Genomic DNA, 18,450 nt, shown 5'->3' with positions numbered 1-18,450 from the left:
CCCCCCCAAACCTGGAAGTCTAAAATACTAGCCTCTGTAACAAGAAAGGCTCACAGATCCTTAACTCAAACACTGGACAAAAAGTAGTGGAAAGCACATGTCAAGTCACACAACATCACTCTACCACACACACAGGCATTATACACAACGTCCTCCCATTCCCACTGTCTTCTTCACCCAGCACTGGCCCCCACCGAACAGCAGCAGAGGCTGTCTTACTGGCTGGCATGTGAAGACTGTAATTTTCCGCCACACTTCCCCTGCTGTTTGCTGGCTCTTTTCTTGGTACCATGGAGATAGAAAGGGGAGAGAGCGAGCGGCGAACAAGGTGCGGGGCCACGGCAGCTCTCCCGACTCCCCCGATTATTAATGCAGCAGCAGCCAGCGTGGCCGCCAGGTTAAAGCGGCAATCAGCGTGCACTAAATAAGATCATTCACAGCCTCTTTAAGGGCAGGCAGACAGTGCGGCAGTGATAAACACACACAAACATATGGTGAGAAGGAGGTGCGGTTGAAAGGGAGCCACAATGAACACACACACAAAATTACTGCACAAAAGACATTAAGAACTGAATAATTTAATAGCAATTTAAGTGAATCATATTTATTTGAACAAGATGGATTACATGTGTCATAAAAGATTTAGTAAAAGCTTTAGTAAAAGGTAATCACTATATCATATTGCTGCCTTCTCAAGATAAAGAGCCTCAAGGTTTGGCTTTTGTAGTTTGTAGGTCTTTTTTTTTTTAGCTTTGATTATTATTATTATTTTTTTTGTCACAAAGAAGCCATCTTTAAGATACTGAACATAACTCAAATTACCTTTTAGCTCACGAGTGGAAATACACCAGTCACAGTCTTACATGTTTCCCTGGATTGCATATGATTGACTCTTTTTATTAAGTTTTTTATGTGCTGTTAGGTCTCCATAAATGCCAGACATGAACACGTAAAATGCACCAATACACTTCATATGCAGTTATCTGTCATTGTTCAAATGCCTTTACTGATTCTAACTCTCAGAAGTCCTCTGGAAGGTGCTGCATTCCTGTTTTTTTCACGGTATGAATGGAAATCAATGGAAAGGGGCTTGGAGTGTAAATATATTATTAACACTGTGTTCTCTAACCCTTTTCACCATGCTTCGTACATCTACGATTCCTCGCAGATGACCCGGAGCACAATGGATTTTCAGGTGAGAGTTCTACACAAATCCATTGGTAATTTCAACTTGATCAATTATCCACCCAAGCTCATCACACTCAGTTTTGTTTGTTTTAGTCTGCTGCTGTGCGCAGCAGCATTGATAATTCACATCTAAGGAGACTTTTACAAATGCTCCTTCAGGTTTTTGTTTTTTACTTTTTATATGTTCCACCTTTTTGGATTTGTCACTTAAATATTGAACATTTTCCTTCACACTAGAAAACATTTTTCTGTCAACTACTTTTTAAAATAACTTTTGCTGACTGTCAATATCTTGAGTAACTGCTTTACAGAAAATGTAAGAAAAATGTTTTTGAAGAGGTGTTGAGAAAAAAAAACCCCTACAACTTCTGACTTTGAAAGTTGTGAAATTTTCTCAGTAAGATTTTAATTTAGAGCATACGTCTTGTCAGGATATAAATTCTTTGAGTTTCTTTCAAAGTCAGGCTAAATTTAACGTTCTCCAACAGGAATCTTCAGATTGATTCCTTTCTCATATTCATACTTTCACCAATATAGTTTTAAAATACATAATATAATGTCTCTTTCTCTGTCTGGGGATTGACACAAAAGTTATTTATATCAAGGCATGAGCAGGTATGACATTGTCATTGTGTAACAAACCTGGGAAAAAAATATCACAATATCATTAACATTAATATTTCAAACAAAAACTGTTCTACTGTTATCGTAATTTGCAGCTTTCACTTTTCAATACTTCCTTCTGAATTTTAATTAATTGAGAAAACCAACAATTGTTCTTCCTGCTGCTAAAATTATATATTATTAATTTTAATATTTATTACATTTTTACCTGTATTTATGATTTTGATAAATGCCACAAACCCACAGGAAGAAAACACAATTGAGTATGTCTGAAGCAAATTTGCTTAAAATTAAATCTTAGGTATTTTCTCTGCTAATATGTATATGAGTTCTGCTTCAGTGGCAAGTAATGAGAAAAAGGGAAAGGGCTAAAAACAGGTTGTTTAAAAATGTTGTAATTAAATAGCAAGTAATTAAAAGGTAATCAATTGTTTTTTATCTTTAGTTGTGAAGCAGTCAATAGATCTGATTAAGTACTAGGAAAATTTAATTAACTTTGAATGTAAGCATGCCCGCTGAACAAAATGTTATTCCTGTTTAGAGTCATGATATAAGAATTTTTCTGTTTTGTTGCTCAGTTTGTTCCTGTATTTTGATTGTTTTGCACTATGATTATTTTATAGTTTTTGTCATTTCTTAAATTGTTTACTAAATTGAGTTCTTAGTTGCTTTCTGTTGTTGAATTTGATTCTTTTTGTAGTTGGTCTTTAGCTCAAGGGTGTTCAAATCTTGTCCTCTAGTGCTACCATGCTGCAGCTTTTAGATGCATCCTTCTCTAACATACCTCATGTCAAATAAATGGTTCATTACCAGGCTGCTGCAGAGTTGAATGGCTGATGAGGAAATTCAGCCATTTATATCAGGCGTCTTGGAGCAAAGGTGCATCCAGCTTTTAAAAGTCACTAGAACAAGGGATGGACCAGAGGACCAACTCAAGGAAGATCTAGAATTAAAGAAAAAGGAGCAACAAGAGAGGACTAGAGAAAACAAATATCTCAGCAGCTAAGGAGCCAGTTTACCACGTAATTTGGCTTCTGAGCTGCTTCCTGATGAGTGACGAGCTGCAGCTGTGGGTAATCGCACCTGCCTACTGTTTCTTCAGAGCTGTGAGAGTCAGCAACTCATATTAGATCTGCACTCCGACCTGAAGATGTGACACAAAGTAACATGTTTAGATGAAGAATGTGGTCTAAATATTATGTTGAGCAAAAGCAAAGACAAGTGAGGTCTTCAGTCAGTTATGACAAAAGCTACACAAGTGTTGAATCTCATCGTGGAAAAAAATCCACACACTCTTGAGTTTAAAATCCTAGCAGTAACTAGGTATGGTATGGTGTTTACACCCAGACCGGGTGTTAAGTGAAAAGTTGGAAATGGAGTGCATAGAGGAGGTGAAGCATAGCAATTTTTCAGCTCTCTGCACAAATATGAAGGCATTGAGCAATGGAAAAAAAGGAGAAAAAGCATTTAGACAGAGTGATCTTAAGTGAAATGATAGCGCAAGCTGGGTAGGTGGAAGGGATATAAAAAAAAAAAGTTGTTGATTGTGTTGAGCCAGCCATGGTAGGAGACCAAGTGTTTTTGCCTGCTCTGAGAGGGTGGAAGAGTAGTCACTGGGCAGATAGATGGGAGGAAAATGCTCTGCTGTGGCACTGATAAACTGAGTGAGGACCACTACTGCTACACTTGGACAATTCCAGACACAATCTTCCTTGCTCCTTTCTTCTCTTTTCTCCGCTGCCAACCACTGTTGTTGCAGGCATAATAATGGCTTCTTCTATCCTTTGCCCCCTTTCTGACTCTCTCTCTTCTCACACATCCAAACACTTGTGTTTAGAAAATGTAAGAGCAAAGCCATTTTGGTATATAGTATAGTCCTGACAACCTTTCATTAAAGAAGCCAAATTAGAGGTTTGTAAACTGTCTCCCTACTCAGCCACCCAAGCACATCCTCCACCATTTTATCTTTTATATGTAGGCCCACGGATCCCATATCTCAGGTCTGTCACATGAGGGTATCTCTTAAAGCTTGTGCGATGGAAAGAGTTTCTGATTTGCACTTCCGCATTTTCACTGGAATGTAAAATACTTTTACTCTGTATGCCAGAAGCTTAGCTGAAGTTGGGCTGGGTGGGAGTTGTGGGGGGAAGGCGGGGGGAACATAACCACAAGGGTTTGTAGATGACAGCATGCAGATTTGCTGACGCCCATAATAAAATATGGCCAGCCGGGTGTGGAAGAGTTGACATTGCGTGTAGGTGTACGAGTCAGGCCCCCACATAAAATAAAAAAACAACAACAAAAAAAAACCTGTGCTTCTGCTGGTTTCCATCACATCATTCGACAGATTAGAAATTGTATGTGTAAGGATTCACCGCAAATAATGAGAAATGAGTTTTAAATTGTAGTTTGGGCGCAGTGGAAAAATGGGCCCCGTCAATATGTGGTGAGTGTGATGCAGAAAAACAGAGAGGAAAAAGGACTGAGAGAGAGAGTGAGAGGATTTAAGGCTGAGAGAGATACAGAGACAGTACAGGCAAGAGAGAGAGAATGAGGGATCAGGGGATGACTTTGTTTTGGTTTACTGCTTATTACCATCATAATCCTTTGTCCTGTTTTCCACTCTGCAGTCCAGGCACACCTCTTGCCTCATCTCCACGTTAGACACTGTGATTGCCTTGTATTTAAGAAGCCTTCTGTGAGCCTCTGTTCCGACAAATGCTTTTCCAATACCAATCACAGCTGAGTGCACCTCATTTGAATCTGTGAAAGGGGTTTTGATTCCATCAGCAGAATGCTCCTCTGAGCGCAGCACCGTCCATTCAATACTGCGGTGACATGTGAAAGGCTCAGAATATTCTCACCTAGTATATGCATACAGTTTGGGGGGTTTGGACGAGCCCTGTCTCTTCAGACTGTGTTGTTCATTAATCCCCCTTTTATTCTCAACACAGGGCCTCATTAGCTCTTCCGGTTCTTGGGATTTGGAATTTTTAAGCTGTGAGAGTTTTGACTGTATGATGGAGTAGAACCATTTTACCTATTACAAACTTTCCTGGAGTGTAAAAACAGTTATAGCACACTCATTTTAAATGTTTAAAAGTGTTTGTATCACTTAGCCACCCCCTAATCTGTACATGCATTTTACTTCACAACATATTTTATTGTATGCAAAGTGTAGTGCAACACACCAGCTGCTGATATCTCAGCTGGAGCAGCTTGCTGACCTTCAAACTTATCAGTGCGTATCTTTTGTCAAAGCAATTGCCTGCCTTTTGGTCGGTAAGGACTCTGGATAATGCATTCAAATTAAAATCTTTTGTAAACCCCATTGCTTGATTGCCTGAGAGCCGCAGAGACTTGTTCACCCTTAATGGCGAAGGACTTCCTGATTCTCAAAGTCATTTTCTCTTCATTATTCAGCTGAGTATTAGCCCCTTTTTGTTTTCCACTCAGAGATAATACCCTGCTACTAAACTGCCTCATCTAATGCAGTTAGCTCAGTAAACAAACAGGTCATGCAAACCCTCTACGATCTGCATCACTCTGGCGCTTCCATGAGAGATTTAAAATTGTGCATTGTGCAGTTGAGGATGGTAAAAAAATTGCTCTAATAAGTTTTGTTTTTTGCCTCTTCTCTGTCTTCTTTCAAATGTCAATGTTTTATACTGCAAAATGAAAGACTTGCAGCAAATCAGTTTTATTAATGTGGATTTCATAACTCAATTCGCTCTACTGTCTGTTTAATCAAGCCATGTGTGACAAGTTTCAACATTTGTACATTGGGGTGCAAGAAATCCCTGCAAATTTTGGTAACACGCCCAAAGGTTTTATGACAATGCTGAATATGTACAACTCACATTCGAAGCGTGGTGCTAAGCATAGAAAAGATTCAGAAAACTGCAAATTAGCTTGCAAGCAAAATTTTTAAAAAGCCCCGTTTTTCTTATGATGGAACACAAAATTGCATTGATGTTTTAGTGGTTTTCTTATCTTGTTTTTTATTTGTATGTCTTGTTTTAATTAGTACAGTTTATATCTCCTTGTAAAAAAAAAAACCCAATGGTTTAGAATAAGATATTCCTGTATTGAGGGGGCTTAGACTGAAAATTATTGAAACTCTCATAAAATTTAGTTTATCTACTACAAAATAGCATGTCACAGTCAGTTTCCCAATTGGTTTTCCTATTTTGTTGTAAATTGTAAGTCAACAATTTACAAATTGGTTGACTTGCATCCAATCAAAGGATGAAGCCTCTAGTTCATATTTGTTCTTCATTAGGTTTACTGATGGTGTGTGGCTGCAGAAAACACTACGTGTCATGAACATGGCTAGAAACATTTGCCAAATCCTGTTATTATAAGTGACTTCAGGCTTTTTTGTGTGAAAGTTTACTTCAAAATATTGATAGTCACAACTATTTGAACTTGTTTAGAATGTGTAGTTTCCCATTTAGGAATACTCCAGTGTGCCCGGCCATTGTTAAGCAAATATGCAGACCATGTCTGGTTTGTGGCATATGACAACCATACATCACCTGCCCCACTCTTCGTCTGATTTTAATATTCTGCTTACTCCAGTACATTCCCTTTTGTGAGCACTGCTCATTCTGCTGCCAGTCAGTAAGCTGACTCGTTGGATCAATGAGTGAAAATGTTTGCTTATCCTGCAAAGAGAAAAACGTGCAACATGGATAAAAGTACAAGACAGACTGGGAGAAATACATCTTTGTTGTACTGCTGTTAACTGGACAGTACAACACATGACATTTTTTTAATTGAAGAGACTATCCTCAGAGAACTACAAATAAAATTAGTTTTCAAGAGCAGCTGATACTGAGCAAGGTGGTGAGGGACCATTTACAAAGTGAACATTTCACTACAAAAATATTTATTAAATTACCAAACACATTCTGTAGTTAAGAAGACGCTAATAGATGCATGTACACTGCAAGACAGCCAGGGCTCAGGGGGCAAAGAAAAAAAGTTAATTTATGGTGCATGTGTTCAAACTGGGACCTAAAATTAGTAAAATATTGATTTTTGGAAACTCCTCATAACCAAACTCACCTAAGGCATCATTACAGATTATGCCATTACATTCCTAGGAGCTGACTGAAAAGTAGTTTATATGATATGTCAGTTAGAACAAGCAATCCTTTACTGACTGCCATGAGAGATTCAAGGATTTTCCAAACATTCGTGAAATAATCTAAAGCAACACTCCAGGTATGTGTTTTATGAGAGAATGACATTATAACATGAATTAAAGCTCAAAAAAGTCGATTTTACATGAGTCCCAAAAGGAACAAACAGAAGAAACTTGGAAGAGAACAAATTGCATTTTTTATAACATTACACAAAAAGAAACTGCTTTAGTTGTAAGCAGGAAAGCAGCTTCAAGAACTAAAAAAAAAAAGATTTAGCTTTTGAGCTAAATGGACCCTGGCTGTAAGATACATGGAGCTATATTAAACGGTACTTCTAAATTAGCAAAAAACCAAACCACATTGTACTTTGCTCAATCACAATGTAAGACCAGTGTGAGGCAAATAAAGTTCCTGTCAACTGTGTTATTTTTTCAGCTAAATCAAACACAATTTCATGGTTGACAAGGCAGAAGAGGATTAACACCCAATTTATATACCTTTAAATGAAAGTGTTAATGCTCAACTTCTAATCCTCCCAGCCCTCCAGGCACGGATGTGTTCAGTCTGCTAGTTTGACTCAAAATGTACCAACTGGCCCGAATAGCTGATGAATAAAATTAAGACTGGGGGAGTGCAAAGGCTACAGGGAAATCAAGAGTTGTTGTACCCAGCAGCCAGAAGAGGAACTTGACAGTGTCAAAGGATTATGTACTGTGGGACTAACAATACTAATGGCACTTCTTTTGCATTATGATAATTGCCAAGACAAAATTGCCACGTAATTCCTCCCTGTTTCTAATTATTGGGCTCTTCAATGCAAGCAGGCAGTGGGAGCAGAGCATTGGCAGGCAATTAAACTCCTGCAATTATGGTTCTATTGTAAAGCAGAGCTTTACCAAAGATTTGTAGGGCAGAGAATGATTGCTCACTGATGCAATTAAATGCAGAATAAAACTTCCACAGACCTCTGAACATATCCTGTAAAGTTAACCGCTGTGTTTTCTAACATCAGTCATCAAGCAAGAGACCTGAACAGGATCTTTATACAGGTCGACTCAACGAATGACTCTGTGACACACAGTACCTGATCTGCATGTATCTCTTTACTATGTTCTCTTAGCCAAATCACCCTCTCGGTTTTTCTTTTTATAAATAAATTAGTAGATAAAGTAAAAACAGGGATTTGAATAGAGTATTTTCATGGCATGCTGGGTTGGATTAGTTCTTCCTCCCCTAGCGTGTCAGATTGTGCTTTGACCTGATGCAAATGTGTGCACTAGGAAGTTTAGGGCTATGAACAGTTGAATACAGAGGAGCATGGCCATCTGGAAACTCAGTGACAGAGAGAGCAGGGGAAACAAACAGACACACTCTCTCCTCATGTTCCTGTTGAAAAGCCAATGATTGAGTTCACTGTTGTCAATTAGGTTGGGTTAGGGTCCAACATTAAACAAAAAATATGGTCAAAGTAACAGTCAAAACTTTACCATTAACCAACTGTAAGATTTTACATTTTTTACACACTGGGTAAATATTGATTAACTTTATTAGGCATTCCTAAATTAAGGAAAGAGTGGCCTCTTATTTTGCATCTGTTTTTATGCTTGATGTAAACAAACATCCGGAGTAATCAGCTGAAAGCTCGCAAGCAGTAGAGTCAAGATTCTGCTAACTTGTTAATTTGGAATGAATAAGTATTCAAAATTCGCTCAATTACAGATTATTTTTTATTTTTTTTGGTATCTGCTTTTTGGTCAATACTTTAATGATTCACCATCAAGCAAAATTTTAATCTGAGAAAGAAAGGCTGACTAAATGGAAGTATTGTTTTTTTGTTTTTACATTATAATGTAATTTATTAAGGGAATAAGTTACCCAAACCAACTTGCCCCCTTGTTAAGTTAAAGGTGATTTAACTATAATTTACCACATTTTTGCTAGTCAAACCCAGACCTGACTACTATTCTCCAATCAGTAAATAACTTCAATATAATCTGTCAGCTAATATGAAGCATATTAAACAATCTCAAAAAGCAAAATCTAAATACATTTAAAAACAGACAAGGCACAAATTAATTGATACTCGTCAGTCTGGAACACATTGCATGATGTTCATTTCTAAAACAAACAAACAGAAAAAAAAAGAATTGGACATAAACAGTTTACACAAGTTATGCAAGCTTACCTTGTATTCAGACCTTGAATACAAGCTGGCCTTACAGACTGCTGTTCAACATAAATCTCATTTATGTTTTCCTGAAAAGCAAATGGATTACATTTTGAACGCTTTGGGAACAAAGGATCTTTTGATTTTTTTTTTTTTAGATCTTCTAGGGCAGTTTCAATTAAAACATTTGACACGATTATCTTATCCTGCAGACTTAATGAAAGCAATGTTATTGCGCTCACCAACGGGAAAAAAAAAACTATCTACTTAATCTCTAGCTTTAGTATTGGGTCTTCTGCACCAATTGGATAGATAAGAAAAATTTTAATTACTTTACGGTTGGGACAGTGTTGGTCTTATTAAGATTAGCTTAAAATGTAGCAAACAGAATAGTCACAAGCTAATATCATTACCATCACACTATGCATACCTGCCTTGCATTTCAATGATGTATGAAGATACATTACTTTAAGAAAAACTTACTTCATAATTTTCTTTCTACACACCTAATTCTGTAGCACGTAGTTGATTTCTAGTTAAGCTAGGCTGCTTTACGTTTTTAGACATGTTAAAATATTCCATTGCATGAGCATTGGGACTTATAGGCACCATATATACTGCACAAATGTGACACTGATACAAAATCTGCATTGACTTGGTAAGGCAGAAAATTCAGAAAACAATCCAATCTAAACTTGAAGGTCAGTCCTGACTTCTGGTTCCTGTTAGAAAATCCCAAAGTCTCAAAATTCAGATCTCAAGAATCCAGTTTATGGGGAAGAACTCACAATGAAAGAAAACAAACAAACAAACAAAACAACAACAACAACAACAAAAATTACAATACATTTCATAGGGTATTCAAGATGTACATCAAAAAGTCACCAAACTATAATTGAAGCTAAAATATCTTGACTGCAGTGTAATTGTTTCTCACATGTTTATGGGTTGCAATATTTCTCAAATGACTCCAAAGATTACACATTTTACAAATCCCTAAAAACAATTTCCCAGGAAGTGATGTCTTCACAAGATATTTTATAATTGCACAACGTAGTTGTGTTTACATTAACTGTGATGGAAAAAGACAAGAGATAATAAACCGAAAAGGTAAAATACCCAAAGTATTTGAAGTTAAGGTAGCTGCTGGATTTCCTTAAGGTAAATCATGTTTGCTTAACTAACAAAACCATTAAGAATAAGTTTTCAGGTTGATTTAAAAAACAGCATTTTCAAAGTTACAAATAGATAATTGATATGTTTTATCTGCAAGGCTGTGTTTTTACTGCACTAAAACTAACAATAAAAGCAAACTTGCTATAGTGAAACAAAGATGGAGAGAAATTTATAATGAAATTCAATGTATCAGAGAGCAGCATGGAGGTTGTGAAGAAACTCTCCTTCCACACCGATTTTTCTTTGTTCAGACTAGAGCAATTTAGTAGATATCTTGAATCTCTGAGCTCCATTGTTATCTGTAACATCACAGATTTCAACAAATTTTGTCTTTGAGCCAGGCACATTCCAGTGTTGTTCGAAGCATGCTATGGAAATGTGTTTATTTTAAAGCTAAGTGGATTTGTTGCCACATTTGGTATGGAAGCCCAAAAAAAGCTTTACCCAAAGACATAATCAATCAATTGCTGGTAACGGATCAGTCTGAATTGCTATGAACAAACCTGAGTCCCGATGTAAGAGAAGCTTAAAATGATCAGTTGTAATATTCGAGATGAAACCTCTTGGGTCTGAACATGTTTACGCACAAATTTACAACTCAGGTGAAGGAGAAAACAAGTTATATGTTAACAAAGCTCAGGTATTTTTCACAATTGGGTGGAATTTCACATTTTCATCTTAGTCTAAGTCAAATATGACTGTAATTATTTTGCTGTCAAATCTCTTATGTAGAAGAAAGATTTAGATATGAGATCTCCTTAAATCTGAATAGAGTGAGCTATTTAAACAGTCATATAAAATGAAACTGTTTCTTGCCAACCAATGTGTAATATTAAACCAGACAATCAGTCAAGCTAAATAGATTTAATCATTACAACTTAGATCATTTTATTTACTTCAAATACAATAAAAATTGACAATGTTCCAAACAGAGCTTTCTAGAATGAAAATAATAAGGTTAATCAAAATTAAAAAATACATTGACAGCATAGAGAACTCTTGATTAGATTGATTAGATTAGGTTTAAACCAACAATGAAAACACAACCAGAACCAAACAGTTCTGGTTGCTTTGGAATCCTTATGAGCAACCCATACTTTACGTATTATGGTATGTTTAGTGGCTCATCTATAAATACACAGAAATTGGTTTAAATCTGCAATATTCAGGAAGACCTCCGAGGCTTTCATTAGCTTTGTGCATTCATTATAACACGGCAAATTAATTCTTAATGTAATTGATCAAAACATTTTTTTATCAAGTCCATTAACTTTCACCCTGAGGCCAGACAAAACACGAGCAATAAACACATGCTGTTTTTAAATGCCACCGCCACCGGAAATTAAAGATAGTACAATTAATCAAAAATGTCTGTGAATGAAGCAAACCTAAAAGCATGAGCCAATATGGTTAAACGTCTCCTATTTCAATTAAATGTGCAGGCAGAAATCCTCACGTTTGTATCAGAGTGAGCCTATAAAAAGAAATCCAAACATTTGCTTTAAGGTGCAACTGCTTTGAAACACTATTACAGCTAAGTTCAAATGCTTCCGTCATTTTCTTCTTTTTTTCGCTACTTTCTATCCATTTGTTTCAGGTAGTACTATTTATTTATAAATTAATATTTTCCTGTATAATTGCATCATTTTCTGCCGCCTCCTACCTGTGGCTCTTTCATGCCCCCTCCCTTGTGTCTGTCATGTTTTTTTCCAAAAACATCTTCAGTGAAAGTTTCCTGGCCCTATGTGTGACACATCTGCATTGCAGCACTGACTGTATAAAGCAGCAGCTGGAGGACAAGAGATGGAGACGCATGAGTGGCTTGAGATGGAGGATTGGAGAGACTTATCAGTCATTTGCCCAAATAACAGAAGTCTGAGTGACAGCAAAAACGCCAATTTATGCATTGTTTGTTTGCCAGTGTTCTTGCTTTTGACATGAAAAACATGCCAATTTAAACGTTAACAGACTAACACAAACATAACCATTTGCACCTCAAAGTGCTGTCACAGGGAAATCAAAGAGAGGGTCATCCACCCCCTCTTTCCCGCGAGCCTCTGAGCTCTGCCGTTATTAATGGCGTCATCATTTTTCCTCCGCTCACTCTATTTCCTTTTTGATAGTGGGGCCTGCTTCATCGTGTTCTGTCATGTTTCTGTAATTGCTCCAACAGCTTGCCTTATGCTGAGTATAAAGTTTGTGTGAGAGCGCGTGCATGCGTGAGCGTGCATGTGAGCTTGTGCATATGCGTGTGTGTGTGTGGATGTTCCACAGTCCCCCACCCCACAAGGGCCGGCTGTGAGTTTGTGGGGCAGAACCGAGCTGCAGGCGAGCTCCACACAGAGTGAAATGACAGCCTCCAGGCCACCATTGGTTGATGACCGTGAAAACACTTGCAGTTAACGTAAAGTGAGAGACCGGCTGTCACAGTGAGACACTGTGGTTACGTGCAGCACAACAAGCTGCTACAACTCGACTCTGCAGCGATGCTACAAATAGTTTGAAGCCTAATAATTTACAACATCATCCATTTCAGACGCCCGAAATACAAAGTCAGGAGGCATGGGAAAAAAAAAAGCCATTCGTATTTGTCAAATCTTTTCCGAACAAATGGTTTTCTTTACTTAAATCCTAGAGGGGTAAAAGGAAAAAGCCGAAGGTGGTTGATGAACGACGACAGTGGAGTCAGCTTGCTGGAGAGAATTCCAAGATTGTCACAAATGCCAACCAAGGTCAGATAAAGTGAAGAGTAAGTGCTTAGAGAGCTACGGGGGCAGAGGCCAGAAATGTGAAGGAGGTGTAAAAACTTGGGTGACCAAGCATGAGCACCATCTCAACCCATCATTAAATGAAGGCACTTAAAGGAAAAAGGCTCCTCTTACAAAGGTCGATACGCTGCACTTTCACATGTTTCGGCTTCAAAGAGTTTCACAATTATTTCATCGAAACGGAAGAAAACATATTTTCTGCAGCAGAAACCACCATGTGATTCATCCCATTCCCACAAGAAAACAGTTTCCTAAGCCTAATCCGTGAAATAATACCCAAACGTCATGTAATAGGAAAAAAAAGCAATAATTAGAGGGCATCATTTTTAACCTCCCTCTGTTTAAATTAGATTTCTTTTGCCCGTTGTCTTTTTCCACGGCTTTCATGCCTTCTTTCTGTCATTTTGAACATACACATATGTGTGCACACATAAACACAGTTTATTATGCAGTAACATTACCAGATCCCCTTAGGCAGCTGTGCATCTCTGTATGACTGATGAGGGTAATTTCTCCCAAACAACAGAATGATCACTTTAGTGGTGAGTGCGACAGACACCCCCTCCTCCTCTTGTCTTCTTTCTCCCTCTTTCCTTTTAGCTTACAAAAAGGCAAGAAAAAGACAGACATTTGTTACCCTGTCTCATGCAGAGCCTGGAATGCTTTCAGAGATGAATAGCACCGCTGTCTTACATAAATGAATTTACCAACAACAAAAAAACAGTAAATCATTCAAACAGATCTAACAAATCTACACATCTTCTGGTTAAATTCAGGCTCCGCTAATAAAAGAGGTTTCCACTTTAGCTGTGGGACTTGGGGGGTTTCCTTATTTTTTCCTTGATTACCATAGAGATCCAATATAATACACATGCCAGTGTGAATTAGGCTCATATCATGGACCGAGAAAGTCACAGTGAGTTTATACTGTGCGTACACCAGGGGATGTACAGAGCAGAGAGTAGTTAGGACTTGTCTGTTTCTCTCTCTCAGCCTTATAGGTTCAGCCTCAGTGGGCTGTCTTTACTCATTCTTTTATCTGTCAGTCACACACAAAAACAAATCCACCTGTCGACCGGGAGACTGGGCTGAACAGGGCAGCGGCACAGCTGTCGAGGCTCGGCTCGGAACAGTAGGGTGCGAGCCAGCGCCCTCCACTGGTGGCAGAAAGTCCATTAGGACACTTATTACTTCACCTGTCAGCGCTATCTTTTCACTTGCCAGCCTAATGATAACGGTTACGATTACAGCACCTTGAGCATGGCAGTCATGCTTCCTTGCTTTTTGTGGTCCTTGTGTCCTTGATCACAAGGGCTCCCCCCAGCTTGTGACAATATAACAATCCATGCGTTAAGAGACAGACATTTTTACCGCGCCACTTGATTGCCCCAACAATGAAGCTATTAATGTTGCATTATGTAAATTGAAATGGCCACAAACATCTAACAGGATAACGCCTAAGTACAGTGCAATTTAATGCTGCTGACTTTCAGCAGCCCTTTGAAGGATGTTTTCAATTATAACACAGCTAATTTAATTCATTGTTTCACAGCTGAAAATGCATTTTTAAAGCTTGACTGACTCTCTATTTCAGAACTCAGGTTTAATCAGTCATGTACATTAAACACTGGAACGTCCTCTAAAGAGATTGACAAAGTTGCCGGGGATCTGCATTCCAGGTTTTAAAGGGACGCAGTAGCCCTTCCCTTTTCTTTTCCCTCAGATGGCAGGCTTCAGTTGTGGAGGGGAGGGTGTTCGTCTAAAAGATGAAAAGACCTGCGCCTTTAAGAGGGCTGTCTCCCCTTCCCCTCTTGCTCCCCCTCAGCCACACAGACACTCCTCCTGTGAGCATTTGTGAGGCAGCTCCTGTCCCTTATGTCTCTTTGTAGGGAACAGAGCAGACTTCCCAGAGCATCACTGAAGACAAGATACAACTCTGGGGACTACACCCGAGCTGCACACCCCTGTGCAGCCCTGGTCTCAGCTGCAGCGGATTCCAGAGTGGGCACGTGGAGAGGAAAGACAGACCAACTTGAGCTGGAGGAGCATAATTCAGAAGTCTTGAGGAATAAGTGGAAAAGAAAAATACAAACTATCCCAGAGGTCACTTCTGAAATGAAGAGAAGATGATCAGCAGGGCAGACTCATCAGCGCTGGATTGGACCACGAAAGAAAAAGGTGGAGTCCTGATAAGAGCTTTGAGTTTCTCTTTTAAAAAGTTTTGTTAAAGAAGACTCGAAGAACACTGTAGTATGTGCAGAAATTAAGATACAATTGCTAGTAATACATGTAGCAGAAGGAAAGGCTAATTTTACCTTCCAGTGTTTTTTTTCTTTGTCTTTTCATAGGAATCTGGAACACGTTCCGAAAAGACATTGATGGTTTGAAAATGAGCAGCTCTTTAAAGAACATCTTGAAAGGTCCCAACAGTGTTTTTAATTCATCAGTCAGGCGTTTATCTTATTTCTCCAGCTTTCTCTGAGAGGGGACATTAAAGACTTTGTTGATAGAGCTCTTGGGGAGTGAGTAATATTTCTTATATGAAGTCTTAAAACTTTACAGTTGTTGACTGGAAGGAAACAGAACTGCCAAGTGCATAAGAAAATTATGTTATGGTGTACTCTATGGGGGAGACGCGTGTGTCTGGACTAACAATTCGTTGACGCACAACGGACTGCAGAAATGTTTACGGGATGTGGAGTGTTCAGTGGCCATAACCAGTGCTTGGCTAACAACAATGTCAAACCCCAACCAGGACTGGAGGTAAAGAGACCAAACCAAACTGCCAATGGAGTAAACCAGGGGACGTGCCCCTTTTATCAGGGTCAAACTTACACAAGCGCTGTAATGCAGCCAGCAGTGTTCAACAGTGATTCTAATCCGCTAAAACCTTCAGTGTTGCCAGCTTCTCCAACAGCAGTTAAACTAGGCCAGGAAGGTTTCAAAAAAGTTGGCCGCGTTGAGGAGGACAGCCCCTGTCCCTTTCCAGGTCTGGCTTCTGGGGTGCTGGAGATGCGTGTCAAAGAGGGTAGCAAGATTCGCAACCTAATGGGATTTGCTATGGCTCGGATGCAAGGAGAAAAGACTGGAAGTGCTGCAGGCGGAATAGTTGCCGGGCTCAGGCAGGTCATCTTTACTGGGTCAGGTCGCGCGGTCACAAAGACAATCACCTGTGCTGAGATTATGAAACGAAAAGTGGGCTGCCTGCATCAGATGACCAAGCTAAGGTACAAAGTGGTGAAAGAAGTGTGGGAGAGCAACCAGGGGGCGGCATCCGAGATGACGGTGCACAGGACTGTACCTTCCATCAGCATCCTTCTTTCTAAGGATCCTCTGGATCCACAAGAGCCAGGCTATCAGCCTCCAGAGGCTCTAAGTGCATTGTGGGAGGACAGAGCAGGGACTGAGCCTTCAGCACAAACAACATACAAGAGACCTCTTGGACAATTGCCATGCAGCGGCTTCCCTCACTGTAAGAAGCTGTGCTTGGAGGAAGGAGTCTCAGTCCTTCCTCCTAACTGACTGGCTAAACCCTTGTCACAGTGGAGAGGATTGAATCAGCAAAGTTCATTTGGCACTGCACTCCAGTCTAGCACAATGCTGAGACAATCAGAACATTCACTCAGTTAGAACAGTGCTTTCTTAGAAGAACTGAATCCCAAATTCAAGCCTCAGTAGGTCAGTTTGACTGAGATTGAAAAGCTTGCTTCTGTACAAAGAGCATTCACAGAACAGATTTATGGCCTCCGACATCACAACTGTGATAATGTGTGCTTTTACTGTGTGATGCCGAATGCAGTCATATCCCACAATGACAACATCAAAATGAAGCCATTGATTGCCTAAGTCAACTATGTTTGAGTTGTGGAAAAAACTACTTCTTGGTATGAAAACCTTTTGTTCATAAGTACTCTGAAACTGAGCTTTTCAAATGAATAAATAAATAAATACAATTTTGTAAAAGAAATAAACCGAAAATATTGGTGGTATAACAAATGAGAAAATGTACCATTTTAGTTTGTCTGACTATCAATCTTCCCACAAAAATAAACATTTTCTTTCCAAATTAAGTTTTCTTTTGCATTTTATCTTTTTATTCATACATCACTATGCAAATCTCTAATGGAACAAAAAAAAAAAAAATCACAGTGTGCTGATGTTTTGATAAGAGTACCAGCAGTGAAATTTGTCTGTAAAAGCTGATTTAATGACAAAGCTGTTGATAAGGACCAAACCAACCCAGCCTGACAGAAATGCCAGGGGGAGAAATACAGGCAGAGATTATCATTAAGATAACTACATAACATCACACAACACAGAGGAGAAAAGGATTTAAACTTTACACTGCACTGTTGCTGCAAAATATGAAACCAAGGCAATAAGGTACACTCCTTTTCATTTCGGCCTGCAGGCCTTCCTGTACAGCAGCAGCGCGTCTTTTCTCATCTTTTTTTCTCCTCTCCATCATCTTCTATTTGTCAAGAAAATATCACACAGAAAACTCAAGTGTATACAGAAGAAAATTTTAAAACGGCGACATGCAGCTTCTGAGACGAAAATAAATGGAATAGATGCTGACTTTTCAAGTTGCTTTTTTATGCATCGCTTTTCTGCTTTTATTCTATTTGGATGTTATTGCAGTGGCAACAGCGATATTACAAAAGTTTCAACAGAAAATGCTGATATTTGCAGCAGTGACTGAGAATGGCCTGCAGAGAACAAGCCAAAGCTAAAACGAAATAAAAATAAATGCATTCAATTGTGTTTTGCTGCTTAAACTTCTTGATCATTTTAATTGTCAGTTTACAGCCTTTTTCTACTTTTTTCATAATTTTCCCTTTGCAATATTCTTCAAATGCAGTAGCAATCACGGAAAAAAAAAATTTGTTTGTTGAGGCAATACTATTTCATGTAAATATGTGAAAAAAAAAACAGCTTTGGACCCTCAAATCACATTTATTTTACAAAACAATAAAGAATCTAAAATATATCTAAGTGACCAAAAGTCGTTAACTGTTTTTGGTGGCGAAAAACGTGATCACTTGCCCGCTCAATCCCATTAAATGAATCGGAGCAAAGCAGAACGACCAAGGTTGAAGAAATGCTGCCACTGCAAAACAGCTCACATGATGCAAACTGTGTGTCCTCAAGACTGCCGGAAGGTTATCATTTTAGGTCACCGTTATCACAGAGTTAACAGCTTTCACCCAGGAGCCTATGGGCCAGCCACTCTGAAGTCCGGGTCAAAAAGAAAAAAAAAGATAATCCCTACAAGTAAATTTCAAATCGACCTGCATTTGTTATCATGCATTGAGGATTCAGGGCCAAGTGTGAAATGCAGACGGGTAATTAGGGATAACGGCACAGCGTTACCTGA

The 18,450-nt window shown here is 38.8% G+C and overlaps 1 protein-coding gene across 1 annotated transcript; it reads left to right on the top strand.

Moving 5' to 3' along the window:
- The first annotated feature begins 14,869 nt into the window (after window positions 1-14,869).
- LOC106948466 (ribonuclease P protein subunit p25-like protein) lies at window positions 14,870-17,144 on the top strand. The gene is made up of 2 exons (XM_015034152.1): window positions 14,870-15,251; window positions 15,422-17,144. The coding sequence occupies exon 2, from the start codon at window positions 15,756-15,758 to the stop codon at window positions 16,593-16,595; it is 840 nt and encodes a 279-aa protein (XP_014889638.1). The 5' UTR covers window positions 14,870-15,251; window positions 15,422-15,755; the 3' UTR covers window positions 16,596-17,144.
- Window positions 17,145-18,450: the final 1,306 nt, after the last annotated feature.

Source organism: Poecilia latipinna, unplaced genomic scaffold (assembly GCF_001443285.1).
Source record: "Poecilia latipinna isolate Pla-1442-1.1 unplaced genomic scaffold, P_latipinna-1.0 Scaffold289, whole genome shotgun sequence".
Taxonomy (NCBI): domain Eukaryota; kingdom Metazoa; phylum Chordata; class Actinopteri; order Cyprinodontiformes; family Poeciliidae; genus Poecilia; species Poecilia latipinna.
The sequence above is the reverse complement of the archived record's forward strand: the minus strand, read 5'-3'. Positions and strand labels throughout refer to the sequence as shown.

What these genes read in the sequence shown, in the direction of transcription:
- LOC106948466 (XM_015034152.1), top strand. Translation starts at nt 15,756, where the DNA reads ATGTTTACGGGATGTGGAGTGTTCAGTGGCCATAACCAGTGCTTGGCT.